At 43.1% G+C, this 22388-nt stretch overlaps 1 protein-coding gene across 3 annotated transcripts in view; it reads right to left on the reverse strand.

The window, feature by feature from the left end:
• ASL (argininosuccinate lyase) overlaps positions 1-22388 on the reverse strand; it is a 63331-nt gene that overhangs the window by 35364 nt on the left and 5579 nt on the right. For all 3 annotated transcript variants that reach the window (XM_069757377.1, XM_069757375.1, XM_069757376.1), the window contains 5 exons: positions 21646-21687; positions 15199-15393; positions 13938-14021; positions 13026-13082; positions 6616-6713 (listed from right to left, as the gene is read on the reverse strand). In XM_069757377.1, the coding sequence (XP_069613478.1) occupies positions 6616-6713; positions 13026-13082; positions 13938-14021; positions 15199-15393; positions 21646-21657 (446 nt within the window). In that variant the 5' untranslated portion in view covers positions 21658-21687. The remainder of the gene's footprint in view (positions 1-6615; positions 6714-13025; positions 13083-13937; positions 14022-15198; positions 15394-21645; positions 21688-22388) is intronic.

Genomic DNA, 22388 nt, shown 5'->3' on the forward strand with positions numbered 1-22388 from the left:
CAGAAATATTTGGACAGTGACACAAGTTTTGTTATTTTAGCTGTTTACAAAAACATGTTCAGAAATACAATTATATATATAATATGGGCTGAAAGTGCACACTCCCAGCTGCAATATGATAGTTTCCACATCCAAATCGGAGAAAGGGTTTAGGAATTATAGCTCTGTAATGCATAGCGTCCTCTTTTTCAAGGGACCAAAAGTAATTGGACAATGGACTCTAAGGGCTGCAATTAAATCTGAAGGCGTCTCCCTCGTTAACCTGTAATCAATGAAGTAGTTAAAAGGTCAGGGGTGGATTCCAGGTGTGTGGTTTTGCATTTGGAAGCTGTTGCTGTGAGCAGACAACATGCGGTCAAAGGAACTCTCAATTGAGGTGAAGCAGAACATCCTGAGGCTGAAAAAAAAGAAAAAATCCATCAGAGAGATAGCAGACATGCTTGGAGTAGCAAAATCAACAGTTGGGTACATTCTGAGAAAAAAGGAATTGACTGGTGAGCTTGGGAACTCAAAAAGGCCTGGGCGTCCACGGATGACAACAGTGGTGGATGATCGCCGCATACTTAATTTGGTGAAGAAGAACCCGTTCACAACATCAACTGAAGTCCAGAATACTCTCAGTGAAGTAGGTGTATCTGTCTCTAAGTCAACAGTAAAGAGAAGACTCCATGACAGTAAATACAAAGGGTTCACATCTAGATGCAAACCATTCATCAATACCAAAAATAGACAGGCCAGAGTTAAATTTGCAGAAAAACACCTCAAGAAGCCAGCTCAGTTCTGGAAAAGTATTCTATGGACAGATGAGACAAAGATCAACCTGTACCAGAATGATGGGAAGAAAAAAGTTTGGAGAAGAAAGGGAACGGCACATAATCCAAGGCACACCACATCCTCTGTAAAACATGGTGGAGGCAACGTGATGGCATGGGCATGCATGGCTTTCAATGGCACTGGGTCACTTGTGTTTATTGATGACATAAGAGCAGACAAGAGTAGCCGGATGAATTCTGAAGTGTACCGGGATATACTTTCAGCCCAGATTCAGCCAAATGCTGCAAAGTTGATTGGACGGCGCTTCATAGTACAGATGGACAATGACCCCAAGCATACAGCCAAAGCTACCCAGGAGTTCATGAGTGCCAAAAAGTGGAAAATTCTGCAATGGCCAAGTCAATCTCCAGATCTAAACCCAATTGAGCATGCATTTCACTTGCTCAAATCCAGACTTAAGATGGAAAGACCCACAAACAAGCAAGACCTGAAGGCTGCGGCTGTAAAGGCCTGGCAAAGCATTAAGAAGGAGGAAACCCAGCGTTTGGTGATGTCCATGGGTTCCAGACTTAAGGCAGTGATTGCCTCCAAAGGATTTGCAACAAAATATTGAAAATAAAAATATTTTGTTTGGGTTATGTTTATTTGTCCAATTACTTTTGACCTCCTAAAATGTGGAGTGTTTGTAAAGAAATGTGTACAATTCCTACATTTTCTATCAGATATTTTTGTTCAACCCTTCAAATTAAACGTTACAATCTGCACTTGAATTCTGTTGTAGAGGTTTCATTTCAAATCCAATGTGGTGGCATGCAGAGCCCAACTCGCGAAAATTGTGTCACTGTCCAAATATTTCTGGCCCTAACTGTATGTACTCAAAAGTTTACATACCCCGGCAGAATTATTGCTTTCTTGGCCTTTTTTCGGAGAATATGAATGATAACACCTAAAATCATGAGACGCACTTGGACGTTCCAACATGACAACGTTCCAAAACAAAAGGCCAAGTCGGCCTGTCATTGGCTACAGCAGAACAAAGTGAAGGTTCTGGAGTGGCCATCTCAGTCTCCTGACCTCAATATCATTGAGCCACTTTGCGGAGATTGTTGTGAATTCCGCTCTTGGGCTCCCTCCGGTGGTTGTAAGTGGCACTTTTGTGAGTTCGGCTATTGGGCTCCCTCTTGTGGTTTCTAGTGGTATGGCTGCTCCTTGGAGTTAGCTGTCATCAGCTGCCTCCACTTATCGTCTCTTCTGCTCGGCTATTTTAGTCTGGCTCTATCTTCAGCCAGTGCCACTTGTAAATGGTTCCTGGTTGGATTCACATCTCTTTGGAGTTCCCTGTTATCCTGACCAGTTCAGCTAAGCTAAAGGTACCGTCACACTAAGCGACGCTGCAGCGATACGACAACGATCCGGATCGCTGCAGCGTCGCTGTTTGGTCGCTGGAGAGCTGTCAGACAGCTCTCCAGCGACCAACTATGCCGGTAACCAGGGTAAACATCGGGTTACTAAGCGCAGGGCCGCGCTTAGTAACCCGATGTTTACCCTGGTTACCAACGTAAAAGTAAAAAAGAAACAAACACTACATACTTACCTTCCGCTGTCTGTCCCTCTGCGCTCTGCTTCTCTGCCCTGTGTAAGAACAGCGGCCGGAAAGCAGAGCGGTGACGTCACCACTCTGCTTTCCGGCCGCTGTGCTTACACAGGGCAGAGAAGCAGAGCGCCGAGGGACAGACAGCGGAAGGTAAGTATGTAGTGTTTGGTTTTTTTTTACTTTTACGCTGGTAACCAGGGTAAACATCGGGTTACTAAGTGCGGCCCTGCGCTTAGTAACCCGATGTTTACCCTGGTTACCAGCGAAGACATCGCTGAATCGGCGTCACACACGCCGATTCAGCGATGTCAGCAGGAAGTCCAGCGACTAAATAAAGTGCTGGACTTTCTGCAGCGACCAACGACATCACAGCAGGATTCTGATCGCTGCTGTGTGTCAAACTGAACGATATCGCTAGCCAGGACGCTGCAACGTCACGGATCGCTAGCGATATCGTTTAGTGTGACGGTACCTTTAGTTTTTGCTTGCCCTTTTCTGTCCATAGATTGTGGACTTATCCATTCTGTGCTTTCTATGTTTGTCCAGCTTATCAGTGTGAATTAATTCTGTCTTACTGGAAGCTCTGGGAGGCAGATTTGCCCTCCACACCTTTAGTCAGGTGTGGAGATTTTTTGTAAACTCTGCGTGGATTTTTGTAGGGTTTTATACTGACCGCACAGTATTCCATCCTGTCCTATCTATTTAGTTAGACTGGCCTCCTGTGCTCATCCTGGTTTCATTCTGTGTATGTCTTTTCCCTCTCCACTCACAGTCATTATTTGTGGGGGGCTAATCTATCCTTTGGGGATTTTCTCTGAGGCAAGATAGCTTTCCTGCTTCTATCTTTAGGGGTAGTTAGCTCTTAGGCTGTGACGAGATGCCTAGGGAGAGTTAGGAGCATTCCACGGCTACTTCTAGTGTTGTTTTGAGCTTAGGGACTGTGGTCAGTACAGTTACCACTTCCTTCAGAGCTCGTTCCATGTTGCTCCTAGACCACCGTATCATAACAGGAGATCTCAATCGCGCAGTTCATGCTAGACAGCGCAGGAATTTATAGAAACTGGAGACTTTTTGCCAAGAAGAGTGGGCAGTTTTACCATCTGAGAAAATAAAGAACCTCATCCACAACTACCACAAAAGTCTTCAAGCTTTCATTGATGTTATTGGGGGCAATACATGGCATTAAGAAATGGGTTATGTGAACTTTTGATCAGGGACATTTGGATGTTTTGGGCTGTCATTATGATTTAAAAAGAGAAAATACAGTAGTTTGACAATAAATGGCTTCACCCGACCACTAACCATGAGTGGAGAAAAAGTTTTAGTTTTGGTGTCATCATTCATATTCTCTGAAAAAAGGCCAAAAAAGCAAAAATTCTGAAATTCTGCCGGGGTATGTAAACTTTTGAGCACAACTGTTTATGTATATATATATGTATACACATACATAGATACACACAGCATTATGAAAAATATTTGCTTGACAGCCTATGGCCCTAATGTGGCTTGAAATCTATGGTATTTTTCACCATATCAGTCATCTTTGATCACATGCATTTGATCATATCATGGCAGATAAATAATAATAATAATAATAATAATTTTTATTTATATAGCGCCAACATATTCCGCAGCGCTTTACAAATTATAGAGGGGACTTGTACATACAATAGACATTACAGCATAACAGAAATACAGTTCAAAACAGATACCAAGAGGAGTGAGGGCCCTGCTCGTAAGCTTACAAACTATGAGGAAAAGGGGAGACACGAGAGGTGGATGGTAACAATTGCTATAGTTATTCGGACCAGCCATAGTGTAAGGCTTGGGTGTTCATGTAAAGCTGCATGAACCAGTTAATTAATTTTTTTTTTTTTTTAATATAGGCCACACAGGGAGTGTTAGGTTAATGCATTGAGGCGGTAGGCCAGTCTGAACAAATGAGTTTTTAGGGCACGCTTAAAACTGTGGGGATTGGGGATTAATCGTATTATCCTAGGTAGTGCATTCCAAAGAATCGGCGCAGCACGTGTAAAGTCTTGGAGACGGGAGTGGGAGGTTCTGATTATTGAGGATGCTAACCTGAGGTCATCAGCGGAGCGGAGGGCACGGGTAGGGTGGTAGACTGAGACCAGAGAGGAGATGTAGGGTGGTGCTGAGCCATGGAGTGCTTTGTGGATGAGGGTAGTAGTTTTGTACTGGATTCTTGAGTGGATGGGTAACCAGTGTAATGACTGGCACAAGGTAGAGGCATCGGTGTAACGGTTGGTGAGGAATATGATCCTGGCAGCAGCATTCAGGACAGATTGGAGCGGGGAGAGTTTGGTAAGAGGGAGGCCGATTAGTAGAGAGTTACAATAGTCCAGACGAGAATGAATAAGTGAAACAGTAAGAGTTTTTGCAGAGTCGAAAGTAAGAAAAGGGCGAATTCTAGAAATGTTTTTGAGATGCAGGTAAGAAGAGCGAGCCAGTGATCGGATGTGGGGGGTGAATGAAAGGTCAGAATCAAGGATGACCCCAAGGCAGCGGGCATGTTGCTTTGGAGTAATGGTGGAACCGCAAACGGAGATGGCAATGTCAGGCAAAGGTAGGTTAGTAGAGGGAGAAAACACGAGGAGTTCAGTTTTTGACAGGTTTAGTTTCAGATAGAGGGAGGACATGATGCTAGAGACAGCGGTAAGACAATCACTGGTGTTTTCTAATAAGGCAGGCGTGAGATCAGGAGAAGAAGTGTATAGTTGGGTGTCGTCAGCATAGAGATGGTACTGGAAGCCAAATCTACTGATTGTTTGTCCAATAGGGGCAGTATACAAAGAGAAGAGGAGGGGGCCTAGGACTGATCCTTGAGGAACCCCAACAGTAAGGGGAAGGTGAGAGGAGGAGGAACCAGCGAAACATACAGTGAAGGATCGGTCAGAGAGATAGGAGGAGAACCAGGAGAGAACGGTGTCCTTGAGGCCGATGGAGCGGAGCATAGTGAGGAGGAGCTGATGATCCACAGTATCAAATGCTGCAGAGAGATCCAAGAGAATTAGCATGGAGTAGTGACCATTAGATTTAGCTGTTAGTAGGTCATTAGAGACTTTAGTGAGGGCAGTTTCAGTAGAGTGTAAAGAGCGGAAACCAGATTGAAGAGGGTCGAGAAGAGAGTTATCTGAGAGATAGCGGGTAAGACGGGAGTGGACCAGGCGTTCGAGGAGTTTAGAGATGAAGGGAAGATTAGAGACAGGTCTATAATTAGCGGCACAGATAAATGCATTTGGTGGTTACATGGAGAAAAGATGGGAACTCTATGCAGGTATTTCTCTGCCATAGACTTTGGGGTGGAATGTCTCAAGGGTAGGCAGTTCTTCATATCTATTTATGCCAATGACAGAATGAAATACAATTCTGTTGCTCAGGTATACTGTACATGTGACATCAAAAGAGAATTTGCTTTACAGAGTACAAGGACAAATCAATTACACTGCAAGAAGAAAGAGTCAATGGGCCACGAAGTATGTTGCAAGAGAAGGTCACTAACCCTATGATTACAGACAGTGGTCCTTCATTTCACAATCTTGCCATGTGATGGCAGGTAATCTAATAAATAGCAAAAAAAAAAACAGCCAACAGATAAGTTCCTGAGCCATAATGCAAATTTTCTAGCTGGGTCACTACCTACAATTTGACTTTATGCCCCCTCTGACAACAGACCTGGGTGTAACTGAAACCGCTCCACTAGAACTACCATATAAGGACACATAATTAAACATTAAGAATAGACAACACTTGAAGTTTCCCATATATTGCTCTTTTGCTATAAGAGTGTGATATCATTTGTTTGGCAGAAATAATTGTTATTTTTACTCAAACCATATGGGAAATTAATGATAATAAATGGGGGAACTCATTACAATTTACATTTTAAAAAATACATTTAATTGCACAATAAATCAGAATATTGTTTACCCAAAAGCAGTGAGCCCAAATACCATCAGTATCATATGTGTGCATCCAGTCCTTTACCTGTAGCAAGAGAATGAATGAGTGGCTGCATTACAGCTCCAGAGCTCCCCGTTCCCAGGGAAAACTCATAGGAGTGTATGAAAGTATCCAACATGGCTGATCCTCCTTTTTTCTGAAATTTCACATTCAACATTGTTTGCTATACCCCATATACATTAGATTGTCAAAATTGCCAACTTTTGTTTACGCGCAATCAGGCAACCCCCAACATTGAAATGACATCAGTATTCTTGACTTACATGGCTGCCCTGTCAACCATAGTCCGGATAAGACGAGTCAGATGCAGGTATAAAACAGAGCAAGAATCCCGCAGCCATAATCTCATGTCAGTCACAACCTAAATTGAAAAATAAAAACATCACCACAAACTGGAATTTACCATAGCAAAAAAAAAAAAGGTTAAATATGACCAATGTCCATCAGGTTAAATCTAAATTTTTCTTGCATTGTTGATCTAGAGACAAGCGTGTCTCTTTAAAGAGATTTTAAAGGTAATCATGGGATTAATCTGCTGGTTAAAAGTGTTCTAACACAATGCAGCACCGGCACTGAGAGCCCCACTGCCGGGAGAAAATGAACTTTATTTTTTTTTTTAACTCAGATAGATTTTTATTAAGAATAATATCACAGTATTCATAATACAATAATACTTTCATTTTAGGTTTTAATAGGAACAAACCCCAACATCCCCAACTTTTCCCCCCTCCCACCCCCATCCCACTTAGACAGCTCACCATCCTACATTAACATATCCTCCAAAGATGCACATTAGCCATTATCCCAAACCGTAACCATGTAGCTAGTACTTCCTCCAGATAGAGGCCCCCGAAGCCTTTCCATTCTTATCTGCCTTCTAGTCCATTTCCAGCCAAGGGGTCCACAATTTGTCAAACACCCTCATTTTCCCCCTTTTCTTGTAAACCCCTTTTTCCAGAGCAAGACCATGCTTCACATATTTAAGATATTCTCCTCTTGAAGGCGGTTCCTCTTTTATCCAGTTCCTCACTATTACCTTTCGAGCCATATATATTAATCTAGCGATTGCTATTTTCAGGGTGTTATCCACTTTAATTTTGTCTACATAACCAAGCAAACAAACCACCGGTTCCCTTGGTACCACACATCTATAAGCTCCTTCCACACGACTCAAAACCACCAACCAAAAAGCAGCCAGTCTTGGACACGTCCACATCATGTGAAATATTCCCGCATTTTCATTCTTGCACCTCGGGCATTCAGAATTAGCTTGCAACCCTGCTTTATACAAAACATCCGGAGACTTATACACTCTATGTGGAATATAGAGCTGAGACAGCCTATACGGTTCACTCAGTGACAATTTTGGTATCCATTCCAACACAGGTTCCCACATTTCATCCTCCAAACGGCCTAGCCAATTTCCCATTTTAGCCCTCACATTGATCGGGAATCCCAATAAATAAGTATGTAACAGATCTCTATATAAGGAGGAGATAACCCCCCTCGTAGTCCCTTCTCCACACACATATTCCAGCATCAAATCTCCTTGAATTTTAAGGCAATCCCCACTGTTTTGAGCTCCAAACGCGTGCCTCATCTGCGCATACTGATACTCCCCGGAAGCCTTCAGACCATACTCCAATTGCAACTGGGAAAAGGATTTCAGCTCCCGCTGCTCCACTATCTGACAAACATATCATATTCCCTTGGCCTGCCATTCTGGTAGAACTCCCAACACCATAAACTCCGGTAAATTACTATTATACCATAACAGAGAAAACCTGGTCAGACATGTAACCCCACGAATTTGTTTAAATCTACCCCAGAGCTTATGTATCAGAAATATAGTTGGATAAATTTTCCCAAGCGCACCCAAGGATTCATCCTTTAAGCACTGTATCACTGGACATCTTTTCGCTATCTCCTCCATCAGATACTGTACCGCACTGGAAGACGCCTCATGCGCCCAGCCCTTTAAATGTTGGCACTGGGCCGCAAGAAAATATATTTCAGGGTTGGGCAAAGCCAATCCTCCATCTTCCGTGGGTCACTGAAGCGTCTCCAATCGGATGCTGTTTCCCCCATACTAAACTCCTGAATAAGGAGTTAATCTGCTGAAATTTCCCACGTGGTAGTCAAATAGGCGCGTTGTGAAGAACATATAATATCTTGGGCATCAGAACCATTTTAATGAGATTGACTCGGCCCACCACTGACAAATGTAATTTAATCCAAGAACCCACCTTCGCCTTAAGAGCCCCCAGAACAGGAGTCAGATTCTTATGCAGATAGTCTGCAACCAGCATAGAGACCCATATCCCCAAATATTTAAATTGATTTACTACCTTAAGTCGCCCTCCATCTACGGACTCACTCACCTCATCCCCTACATCGTCAACTTTAAACAAAATTGACTTACTCCAATTTATCGTCAACCCTGATAAAGAGCCAAATCTCTCAATAAGCCCAATGGCACTTCCCAAGGAAGCAATTGGATCACCCAAAAACAGTAGTATATCGTCCGCGTATAGCACTATCTTTTCTTCTATTGACTCATACTTGAACCCAGAGACCTCAGCAGACTGTCGAATTTTGGCGGCCAACGGTTCCACAGCCAAAGCAAACAAAAGAGTGGAGAGTGGACACCCCTGTCTCGTCCCTCTATGTAGCTTTATAGTGTGAGATAGCTCCCAGTTCACCCTAATTCTAGCCTTTGGTTGCGCATACAGCAGCTGAATCCAAGACACAAACTGTGAGCCAAAGCTCAAACAGTGTAAGACCTGCCACAAATATCCCCATTCTACACTATCAAAAGCCTTGTGCGCATCTAAGGATGCGATAACTCTCTGACCATGGTTGTCAGCCCTCAGCTCCACAATCATAAAAAGCCCTCTCAGATTAACTGCCATAGATCTGTCAGGCATAAAACCAGATTGATCTGAATGTACCAGTTTGGAGATAACACTCGTTAGTTGGGTCACCAACACCCTAGCCAGAAGCTTGACATCCATTGTGAGCAAAGAAATTGGAAGGTATGACTCAGGTTGCCGTAAATTTTTATCCTCCTTCGGAATTACCACTATTATGGCTTCTATCATGGAAGCTGGCGAAATCCCTCTACTCTTAGCCTCCTCCAAAACCATCCTTAATCTAGGCACTAACACTTCCCCCATACTTTTGTAAACTTCAGCAGGCAACCCGTCCACTCCTGGCACCTTTCCGTTTGCCATAGACTGTAATGCCCGACACAACGCCTCATCTGTAATAGGTGCCTCTAAACTTTCCCTATTATCATCATCCAACCTAGGCAACTCAAGTCCCTCTAAAAATGCCACTGTGTCTCCCACCGATGCATCCACACGAGAGGAGTATAGTTCTGCGTAAAATTCAGTGAAGAGTTTCAAGATCTCCGGAGTCTCCGAAAACTTCGTGCCACTCTCTGAAACCAGCGAATGGACAAACGAAGTACTCCTCTGGGCAGAAGCCACCAGCGACAGCATATGGCCCACAGTCTCCCCCTCCCGGTAACAAGCCAATCTCTGAAATTCCCGTTTCCTCTCTGCCTTTTCCAAAATAATTTTATCCATATGATTATGAGCTTCTTTTAACCTTTTCCCAGTCTCAGGGGTACCCAGTAAAGCCATCTCATCCTCCGCTTCCCGTAGCCCATCTACCGCTGCTTTCTCTGCCTGCTTTGCCCGCCGCTTACATCTACTGATATCTCTAAACAGCAACTCTCTCAAATACGCTTTCATAGCTTCCCATATAGTGAGAATATCCGCACTCCCCTCATTAAACACAAAAAATTCCTCCACCTCCCGCTTTATGTTGTCCAGATCCATACTATGCAACCAATTAGGGTGAATCTTCCACTCTCTCCTGCTTATGGCTTGTGTCCCCATCGATCGAAACTCCACCTCAATTGGACTATAATCTGAGAGAGCCCTTGGTAGATACCTCTCGTCTCCTACCATTGTGTCTAACAGTCGATTGCCAAGAGCCATATCTATTCTAGAAAGGGTATCATGAGCCAGTGAATAACAAGAATACCACCTCTCACCAACATATCTTACGCTCCATAAATCAATCATACCAATTTCCCGAACAGAGGTACCAAACGCAGTAATGTGACCTTCAGACCTATTCTGAATATTTTTATTTCTGTCCCAAAAATCATCACATATATTATTGAGGTCTCCAATAATAAAAAGCGGTATCGAGCCCCCACGTCCAACCAGCTCCAACACTTCTCTAATTTTCTTGCTGGAATAGGGAGGCGGAATGTACACCGCCGCTACACACAGCAGCACGCCATATATTTACTGTACATTTCACCACCACATATTGACCGTCCGCGTCAACATTCACTTCCACTTCCTCATAATCACACCCGCGGGAACCAATACGGACACTCCCCTTGAATACGTAGAGAAAGTAGAATGATCATTGCAGTACACCGTTTAAGCCCTTCTCCTCCCTCCATATTAACTATTACTGCACCATTTGGCCAATCAATGAAAATGACCAAGCTCAACACCTCAAAAGTTGAAAATAGTCCAATTATTGAGCAAGTATATTATATAAACAGTTCTCCTCCTCCAGAAACAAAGAAATAACACGTATCTGGGTCTCCATGGATTCTCAGTCTCCTTTAGCTTTTAATTTCTTAGCATTAATGTCAATCCACTGGGTAGCGTCCTCTGGTGTCAGAAAAAATGGATTTTGTCAAAGGCCACCACTCTTAGCTTTGCGGGAAACAACATAGAATATTGCACCCCCAGCTCCCTCAGTCGTCTCTTGACACCAGTAAACTTCATTCTCTGTTTCTAGACTGCAGCAGAATAATCCGGGTAAATGGCAATCATCTGTCCTCCAACCGTGAGATCCTCCATTTCTCTGGCCTTTCTGAGAACAATGTCCCTGTCTGTATAGTTCAGTATTTTGGCCAGCATGGTACGGGGGTTAGCTCCAGGGGCAGGGGGCTGCAGCGGGACCCTATGAGATCTCTAAACAGCAAAAACTTTTGTCAACACCTCGACCCCAATTTTCTCTCTCAGCCAACTTTCAATAAACTCAGTAGGGTTTCTCCCCTCCGTTTTTTCAGACAGCCCCACTATACGGAGGTTGTTTCTTCTGGATCTATTTTCCAGGTCCTCATTTTTTGCAGCCAGTTCTGATATCACTTGAGCAAGCTTTTTCTCCGCCTTTTGCAGCTGTACTACATGATCTTCTGCAGTGCTCACCCTATCCTCCACTACACCCATGCGTCTGTCCATCTTTTGTAGGGCAGCGTTTATCTGTGTAGTTTCCCCCTTAACCTCCTGCATCTGGAGGGTTAAGGCATTTAAGGATTGCTTACACGAGAAGACTAATGCAAAAAGATCCCTCAGGGTCGGCTCTCCTTCCGGCATCACTTTTTCTGGAGCCCCTGCTACCACCGCCTTAGTGCTTTCCCTTGCCCCCTTGTGTACCTCATTCTCCCCTGCAGAGATCGCTTCCTCCTCCTCCTTATCAGATCCATCTCCGGCAAGTGTCTCTGCCTCCTCCGCTTCTTCCACCCGGGCGAACTGTTTAAGCTTTGCAGCAACCTCCATGCGCCGCTGACATGCGGCGTTAGCTTTATCGGCATCTTCTCTGACCGTGGCGCCATCTTGGATAGCTTCTGCATCCCCAGCACCCGCATCTCTCTGCCTCCGTCGGGTCATCTCCTCCTTTCCCCAGCCTCCAAATTAGCACCGCTCCGCTCCTAGCACCTTCGGCCAGCAGGTATGGCACAATTTAGACCCCACAGCGGTGTCTGCACAGGATTTTAGCGGCAATAGCAGCGGGAGCGCTCTTCTATGCGTCCGCTCACATGGCCAGCTAGGACACGCCCCCAGAAAATGAACTTTATTCCCCCCAGAAGCTTTTGGCTTTCAGTCATAGGGATGGCACTTATACAGTTTCAGTCACCGCTCAATGTATAGAGAGCGTTGGCTGGGACCGTGCCACTGGCACTGTTTGACAGCAGGATCAGTATTAGAGCTGAAAAAAAGAATGAAGCAGAAATGACTGAGCAAAAAATGTCCACTTTTGAACTAGTAACAGGTCCTCTTTAAAGAAGTGCTCCCATCAAAATGTTTATCTACTTAATATATTGCGATCATTACACTATATAGCACTGTGTACTTACACTTGCTCATTTTGCCTTTCTACCAAGCTAATTCTAGCTCTATTCTAGGTCTATGACATCACGTGATTAAAAACTAGCTGAATCCTTGTAAGGTCCATGTAAAGACAGGAAATATTTTTTTCCTGCATGAGTCATCACTGCATGCAGGAAAAAAGAGTCTTCCTGTATCTACAAAGAACTGAGGAGTCAGCTAGTCAGTTTTTAATCACGTGATGTCATAAACCTAGAATAGAGCTAGAATTATCTTGGTAGAAAGGCAAAATGAGCAATTGTAAGTACGCAGTGCCATATAGTATGATGATCACAATATATTAAGAGGATAAAAATTTTGATGGGAGGAGTGCTTCTATAATAAAACAATGCTGTATAAATATGGCAAATATGTGAATTTTCTACTCCAGACCTACTCCTAAATTATATCGGTACCAATTCCCTCAAGGAGAACAATTTCTACAACTGAGACAGAGTATATGAAATCATTTGTGCTGGAAGCAATACCTGATCATTTCTGCTTCGTCCAGTATGAAGCTTTCCTGCAGGCTCACCTATAAGTTCCTAGGCATACAACAAAGAAAATAGGAATTACTGAAGAATCCACTCAGGCATATCCACTATATAAAAATATGTCCTTGCATTTGTTTGGAAGGAGGGGGAATAAGGAGCCCTGATTTAGGCTTCTAGTGAAATCTATACAATGGTAGATGGCTACCATACATGGCCAAAAATATGTGGACACCAAAGATTATTGTTGTGAATGAAATTCCGGCAATCTACACTGCTGTAGGGTATCAATGCAAAAATACCCAGACTCATACTGTTCAGTATGCCAAGCAATTAATGCCTAGATACTTACACACAACTCCATGAAAATGATATTCAAAAAGGAGAATCATTGGAGTTTTTGGCAAACTTTCTATAACAACCTTTATTGAAACAGACCATCAAACATACTGTAAATTAACAAACAAGATTTAAAAGATGTGATTAAAAAGGACGCCAACACTGGCCGCACTCAGTACTAAATGTAATACTAAAGGGCTTCAATCAACATTATATTTTAAGGACCCCATCACCTACAATGTCCATCCACCTGCTCCCGAAGGTTAATGGAGGGAGGACATTAATCAATATAGCCCAGTGGCTATTGTAGAATCTTCTCTGGGGATTCCTCTCCCATACTGCTCCCTTACTACATATGGTCACAAAAATCAACCTATGTTAAGTTGAATAAAAGGGTCATCTTACCCAGACTGAGGCACACTGCTGGAGGCACCCCGACGCACGTTTCGCCACTCTATAGCCTTGCTTTCTCAAGGGGAGGTGGTAGGTATGTACATTTACAAGCAAGAGTGGAAAATAAAGAAAAGCAAGAACATTTCTATGTCCATTTTTTCAGGTGAATGTGGTTACCTTGAGGCGCCGCTCATTAGCAGTGTGAATATCTTCATCAGCTTTGGTCAGGACGAAAGTGCCTTGAGACCATTCCTCATGGATCTAAAAGGAAACAAACGATTACTCTAACAATGATGAGTAATATGAGTGAAAGTAACAGTTCCTTATCTTTCACAGCAAAGTTTTCTAGATTAGGTTCAGGGGTGGTTCAACTGCACAGGGGCCGAGAGGGTAATGGGTGCCCTTTCCAACTATATTTTTTAGAAATAAAAGATTGCCATCACTGACCCTGACGAGTGCCCTAGGCACTCTATGGCCATAGGAAGTTATAGAGCTTGTGCAAAATACGAAGACACCCCGACCACTTGGATCCCAACAACAAGGCTCTGACGAGCCCTAACCAAATAGCGTGGACGCTGTATATGCGCTGACGTTTTTATTGATACCATTTTGGTGTAAATACAATGTTTTGACCGCCTAATATTGCAATGTTGCTGCAACCAAAAGAACCTAATTCTTGCGCTTTGATTTTTATCCCATTACGAAGTTTACCGATCTGATTAATTTACTTTATATTTTGATAGATCGGACATTTCCTAACATAGCAAAACCAAATATGTTTTTTTTTTATTGTTTTATTTTTAATGAGGCAAAAGGTGGGTGATTTGAATTTTGTGTTTTTTTAAATTTTTTTATAACTTTTTACTTTACTTAATAGTCCCCTTAGAAGACTTGAAGCAGCGATTGTCTGATCGCCTGTGGTATACACAGCGGGGCTGCAGCGCAGCTGTGTACAGCAGAAATAACAATCTCCTATGAGTGCCAGCCACGGGCTGGAGTTCACAGGAGATTCACAATGATAGCCACAAGGGTCTTCTATAGACCCCCGGCTGTCGGTACAGCTCATCAGTGCCCGGCGATCACGTGACAGGACCCCAATGAGTGGGACTTGTGACGTGCTTCCGGCCAGCGTGTGTTAAATGCCACATGCCGTGTAAAATTGACAGCAGCATTTAACTTATTTATCTCAGATCCACCCGCAGCTGTTAGAGGCACTTGATGGCTGATTAAATCAGCCATAAAGTGCAGGGAAAGATGTGGGCTAGGTAATGGAGCCTGCATCAAAGGCAGGGATACGGCTGATGACGTATATATATGTCATCGGTCATGAAGAGGTTAAAACCAACCATCAACATATCTGAGCATTCCTTCATGTGCTCAATCTGATGACTAAGTTGTGTGTCCAGGTCAAGGTTAATCACAGTGATTTATTTATTACCTGATCAAGGCCAGTGACAATCTGTTCCATCTCAGAATTGCTCACGAGCCCAGCTTTTTCCAGTGCTTTCACATATGCTTGGCTTCCTCTTATATCAGCTGACCACATCCTCTGGTCATATGACACTGAAGAATTGAACATTTCCATAATGGGATCTATGCTGCCAACAAATCTTCCACCCCACAACTTATCACCCTGTAAAGAAATAAAAAAGAAGCATTAACAATAAAAGCAAACAATGTGATAACAAATGTAAAATTAGAATTATTCTGCTTAAAGAGAATCTCACAGCAGTATTTCACCCCCCAAATTATTTATGCGTGCATATAGCTCTTTCAAAGACAATGTCAGGGCCATTCCATTCCTTTGTTGCATCGGCCCATTTTCCTTTTTGTAATTTTTAAAATGTAAAAGATGAAACTATATATATATTTTTTTTTTGCCTAAAATACAAAGGAAATGTGTGATCTATAACTTTAGCCCTTTTAGAGATCATTTCATCTTCAACTTGCTTAACTGTTCACAACAACAGTAATTATGACCAGGGGTGTCCAAACTTCTCCATGCCAATGTATAAACTTGTCTTAGCCTTTCTCTATATATTGTTTTACTTTTGACACATCATATGAAGACAGCAAGTACTGGAGACGGACATGATGGACGAAAGAATAGAAGGAACAAGGTGAAGAGAAAGACCAGCAACCCGAAGGCTTGATACTATCAAGATAACGGCAGAGAGGACCATAGTGGACCTATCTAGGCTTGCACAAGATTGAGGTTTCTACAGATCGTTCATCCATTAAGTCGCAATAGCTCAAGATCGAGACGAAAGCAGTTAACAGTTTAAAAAAAAAAAAAAAAAACAGTAGGGGAAAGTGGACAGTACAATTTGTAAAGTCATTTCTCCAGAATATGGCAATGCCCCATATGTGGTCAAAAACTAATGTTTAGACACATGAAAGGGATTAGAAGAGATGAAACACTAGCAAAGGATCAGCAATATTGTATTTTTATTAAAGAGAATCTGTCACCCCATTTTTGGCCTATAAGCTGCAGCCACCACCATCAGGGGCTTATCTATAGCATTCTGTAATGCTGTAGATAAGCCCTCGATGTATCCTGAAAGCTGAGAAAAAGAGGTTAGATTATACTCACCCAGGGGCGGTCCGGTGCGGTCTGATGGGCGTCGCGGTCCGGTCCGGTGCATCCTATCTTCTTGCGATGACGTCCTCTTCCTTGCTTTTGTCACGGCTCCTGCGCAAGCGTAATTCTCAGCGTAAAGTACTGCAGTGCGCAGGCGCCGGGCCTCTCTGACCTTTCCCGGCGTCTGCGCACTGCAGTACTTTGCTCTGCCCTCAACAGGGCAGATATAGTAAGCCTGCGCAGGAGCCGTGACAGGAAGCAAAGAAGAGGACGTCATCGCATGAAGATGGGAGGCACTGGACCCGGACCGCAACGCCCATCGGACCGGACCTCGCTGGAACCGCCCCTGGGTGAGTATAATCTAACTTGTTTTTCTTATCTTTCAGCTTACATCGGGGGACTTATCTACAGCATTACAGAATGCTGTAGATAAGCCCCTGATGGCCATGGCCGCAGCTTATAGGCCAAAAATGGAGTGACAGATTCACTTTAAAGATACATTTGATTATTATTATGGTTTTTTATGTACCATATTTTGTGAACTATAAGACGCACCCCAATTTTTGGGGAGGAAAATAGAAAAAAAAATGTTTTCATTAAATGGTGGTCCATTTTATAGTCCGATTTTACGGTAGCTTACCGGGGGGGCGGCTGTGGAGCGTGGTCACAGGAAAGAGAGTTGCTACTGCAGGAAGCTAGCAGGAGTGGAGCGATGCTGCGGGCCCCGGGCTAGATATTTTCTGAAAGTCCAGGGCACGCAGCCACGCACCGCTGGAACACCCCTCCTCCCAGCCCGGGGCCCGCAGTATCGACTCACCCCTGCCGCCATTGGGCTCCTGCAGCAGCGACCCTGCATCCCGTGGCCCAGCTCCACTGCAGCCCCCTCCTCCCCCGGTAAGCTACATTCGGATTATAAGACGCACCCACATTTTCCTCCAAAATTTGGAGGGAAATAAGTGCATTTTATAATCCGAAAAATATGGTATATAGCTCTTGGGTGTCTTTTAGATGTTTATTGTTATATTGGTCCCTTTGATCTATTCAGCAATTTTTGGATTATTGTGGTACCTCTGACTGGGTGAATATCAATTCAGAATTTGCTACAGGTTCATGGCAAAAAACAAAGCAGATTTTTTTTTTCCACTCAATTTATAGCCTGTATAGACATACCCTTAAACAAGTTGTCTTGCCTAAATGTTATCTTCACTTGGAGCTTTTATTCTTTAAAAATAACAAAATCTGCCATACTCACCTACTTTCACCCTGTGAATCAGCACAGTCAGGCCAATAAACAGCGAGAGGGAAACTGTGATACTTCCGCTGCAAGATTGGTCCACTTAGCGTCCTGGACTGGATCCAAGATGGTGACCAGAGTAGTGACTGTTCCACTAGGAACTGCAGTTTGGTCCACCACATGTCTCTCTATATTGAGAATGGCTGCTGCCGTTGAGCTGGATAAATACAATCTTGATTCTGTGAGAATAACAAAATCTGCCATATCCACCTGGTGTTATCCCTGTGGATCCAGTGCAAGATGCTGAATGGAGGATTAATCAGATGTTTCTCTGATGTTGTCCTGTTCTACTCACCTAACAGTCCTGTTACGGTGAAATAAGGACCTCATCACTTCTCATGCCGACCACCGAAAGGCTTGCGCTAGATCCATGCACGTGACAGCAGATGAGTAAGGCACACTTTGTTATCACAGAATCCAAGCCCCCAGTCAAGATAGAATTTAGCTTAGACAACCCCTTAAACGTTTTATTGATTTCAAAGTAGCGCACAGACGATATGAAGTCAACTATGAAACGAGCATGTTATATACAAACATTTTTATCTTTTAATGAAATAACTTAAAACTTAGTTAGGAATTTTTTAAGCCATAAGTATGATATTGAAAGACATTATACAAAATCTGAATAAATATTTTGTGAATTTATGTGAGGAAAAATATCTTTTGCAACACATAAAATACATTGTAATATTACAGGTATGCAAGGTCAACTATCAAATGAAGCAGTTGAATCTTACGCTGGAATTTGTACAGCATTATACCTGGCCAGAACATCATGTGCTATTGCAAAATTTTAGTGACATGTCTCTCTTTTTCAACTCAATAAAAAAAGCAGCTGTCCTAGAATGGATCTAAAACAACAAATTCACAAACTACGAGTCAAATGACTGATACCTATTGTGTAAGACTAGTCACAGGACTAACTGGACACCACGCAGTGTCATCCAGGATGGATGTCAACACAGAGGTTTATCTATTCGTGACCTTAACTAAACAAGAGAACAAACTAAATCTTTAAGTAAATCAACCCAGTTAAGGATAAATTATATCTCAGGTTGTGTTGATGAGCCTCAGAAGAATGCCTATAATGGTGCTATACAAGATAGCAATAGTACTTATTATGCAGCATTAATTATCATAACACACTAATTTGTACATATAGTCATATTTTTTTGTTGATGACTACTTAAAGTTTACCTGTTGTTTAAGATCACTGTTCGGAATAAGCTGATGTGTGTATACGAGGAATTGTTGCACACCTGTCCCAGATCCATGCTTTGCTTCGCTCATCCCAGGCCACTACACTTTCTTGTGCTCCACGTCGGGCTTTCCAAGTAGCTTAGCGTGTTCCCATGTGTTGTATTTCCTAGGCCTACTTAAGGCATCTTGAGACACACACCTGGATCTTAGTATTAAGACTTGCCAGTAACTCTTTTAGTTGTCTGTACACAGTACCTGTCAGTGATTTGTTTCCAGGACTTCATGCATTTGTCAGTGGCTTCCAGTAAATTCGCTACCTATCAGTGGTCTTCAGGACTTCCTGTTTGTCTGAAACTTAAAGTAACTCTGCCACAAGACAGCCTACGGCTTCCAGGATGTCTCCTGTCCTCTTGCAGCTTCCAGGACTTTATTAAGACATTTACTTTGCCTTTGCTACGTGTCCGCCTGTGGCTTCTAGGAGACACACGCCTGCTGCACCAAAGCCCGTGGTGTTATGATCTGGTAATTCAGTACCACAATGGACATAGAAGTCAGAACACATACAGTGACCTGACAATAACCCAAAAACATAGAACGAGCTCTGAGACGTGGGAACTCTGCTGACCGCAATCCCTAATCCTCTCCAACCACACTAGAGGCAGCCGTGGATTGCGCCTAACGCTCCCTATGCAACTCGGCACAGCCTGAGCAACTAGCTAGCCTGAAGATAGAAAATAAGCCTACCTTGCCTCAGAGAAATACCCCAAAGGAAAAGGCAGCCCCCACATATAATGACTGTGAGTTAAGATGAAAAGACAAACGTAGAGATGAAATAGATTTAGCAAAGTGAGGCCCGACTTTCTGAACAGAGCGAGGATAGGAAAGGTAACTTTGCGGTCAACACTAAACCCTACAAAACACCACGCAAAGGGGGCAAAAAGACCCTCCGTACCGAACTAACGGCACGGAGGTACACCCTCTGCGTCCCAAAGCTTCCAGCAAGCAAGAAAAACAAATAAGCAAGCTGGACAGAACAAAACAGCAAACAAAATAGCAAAAGCGGAACTTAGCTATGCAGAGCAGCAGGCCACAGGAACGATCCAGGAGGAAACAGGTCCAATACTAGAACATTGACTGGAGGCCAGGATCAAAGCACTAGGTGGAGTTAAATAGAGCAGCACCTAACGACTTCACCACATCACCTGAGGAAGGAAACTCAGAAGCCGCAGTACCACTCTCCTCCACCAACGGAAGCTCACAGAGAGAATCAGCCGAAGTACCACTTGTGACTACAGGAGGGAGCTCTGCCACAGAATTCACAACACCGTGGCCCTTGTGCCCACCTGGACTTTGGGCTTAGAGGATCATCCTCACCAATTAAGTCCATGTTAAGTTACAGGAATAACACTATTTCCGGCCATTTTATGACTTGAAGTTGACTTTTTCATCAGTTTTTCTCTCTGCAGGCTCTAACTCAATTTTTCAGTTGTCTCCGAGCCAGTGGATGGAATCAAGCTGCTATGATGTCTTCCATACTTTGTATACTCAGACATAGGGATTCCTACTCTTCTGTCATTCTGTGGCAAATGTTCAGAAGCAGCAAAGAGAATAGTAGTACAAAGCGGTGTAGCTCTGAATCCAGAATTGGGATAAAATAAAACACTTATCAGGAACTGGCACACCATCTGTGTGTGTCTTTTTGCTTCTCTCTTCCTCTGCTCCTTTCTCCTGCCCTCTTCCTAGACTTTAATAGGCAGCTAAAATGTGATCCCTCACTCAATCCTAGACTACTAATACCTTAATGTGTCTTCAGGACTTCCTGTTTGTCTGAAACTTAAAGTAACTCTGCCACAAGACAGCCTGCGGCTTCCAGGATGTCTCCTGTCCTCTTGCAGCTTCCGGGACTTTATTAAGACATTTACTTTGCCTTTGCTACGTGTCCGCCTGTGGCTTCTAGGAGACACACGCCTGCTGCACCAAAGCCTGTGGCCCTTGTGCCCACCTGGAATTTGGGCTTAGAGGATCATCCTCACCAATTAAGTCCATGTTAAGTTACAGGAATAACACTATTTCCGGCCATTTTATGACTTGAAGTTGACTTTTTCATCAGTTTTTCTCTCTGCAGGCTCTAACTCAATTTTTCAGTTGTCTCCGAGCCAGTGGATGGAATCAAGCTGCTATGATGTCTTCCATACTTTGTATACTCAGACATAGGGATTCCTACTCTTCTGTCATTCTGTGGCAAATGTTCAGAAGCAGCAAAGAGAATAGTAGTACAAAGTGGTGTAGCTCTGAATCCAGAATTGGGATAAAATAAAACACTTATCAGGAGCTGGCACACCATCTGTGTGTGTCTTTTTGCTTCTCTCTTCCTCTGCTCCTTTCTCCTGCCCTCTTCCTAGACTTCAATAGGCAGCTAAAATGTGATCCCTCACTCAATCCTAGACTACTAATACCTTAATGTGTTATAACAGAAGTTGTGCTGAGCGTTATAGTTGTGCTATATGCTCTGCTGCTCATCAGAACTCTCACTCAAGGATGAATGCCCTCCCTGCTGGGAAATGGGAAGTAAGCAGACTGAATAGCTCTGGGCTGCTCAAGAGACAACTTGAAAATACCACTTTAAAGACATAAAACATCTAACTCGATAACGACTGTAAAGCGCTGTGGAATTAATGGCGCTATATAAGTGAGTAAAATAAATAAATGAAAACTCATTTGACAGGTTTATACTAATTGTTTTACTTTGCAACCTGCACAAAGAAGGCATGAAAGAAATGCATTTTTTCCAGATAATTGTAACATCATACCTCTGCTGCCATCTTGATAAATTAGGATCTTCAGAGAAATGTCTGGAAAAAAATATATTTTATTTATTAAAATGTTTTAAAAGTCCAGCAATTATCAAATTAATTTTCTCAAAGTAATTATCCATTAGAGAACTGAACACAGCTTTGGCAAACAGCTCTTAGCCCTGATATAATGCAATCACATGCACATGTGTCTCCATCTATGAAAGGAGGATGGGGGAGGTGAGGGGAAGGGTGACCCTAATGAGTTGCCCAATACCAGGGAGAACAAAAAAGGAACAGCCAGAAAACTGTACACCCATTAACATTTGATGATTGAATTGCTAATGTCTATGAACAGCTTGATAAAAAGACCTGCTGTGTCCTACTCCTAAGTGCAAAGCTAGAATCCACATAACAGCGATGTTCATTGGAACATTACATTTCCCCCATGCCAGTGACATGTTGTAATTCAGGAAACATATTTTAAAATCCGTTAAACCAGCCTGGAGTAAATGAGTAATAAGCAACCAACAATCCTCATCTGTTCACTGTTCAACTATAAGAAAAAACATTTTAGAACATTCTGCCAAACGTAACTTTCTATGGAGGTGAGCACAGCGAGGCTAACTGAATTCTATACGAATCTGGGTCGTGTAAAGGGTTACATGAGCGTGGTGTGCCCCTTCAAATATAATGATGGTGGAAGGAACACAGACTTACACAGGGGACAGATACTAATGTCCTTACAAGAGGCAACAGCT

Source organism: Ranitomeya imitator, chromosome 3, assembly GCF_032444005.1.
Source record: "Ranitomeya imitator isolate aRanImi1 chromosome 3, aRanImi1.pri, whole genome shotgun sequence".
Classification (NCBI taxonomy): Eukaryota; Metazoa; Chordata; class Amphibia; order Anura; family Dendrobatidae; genus Ranitomeya; species Ranitomeya imitator.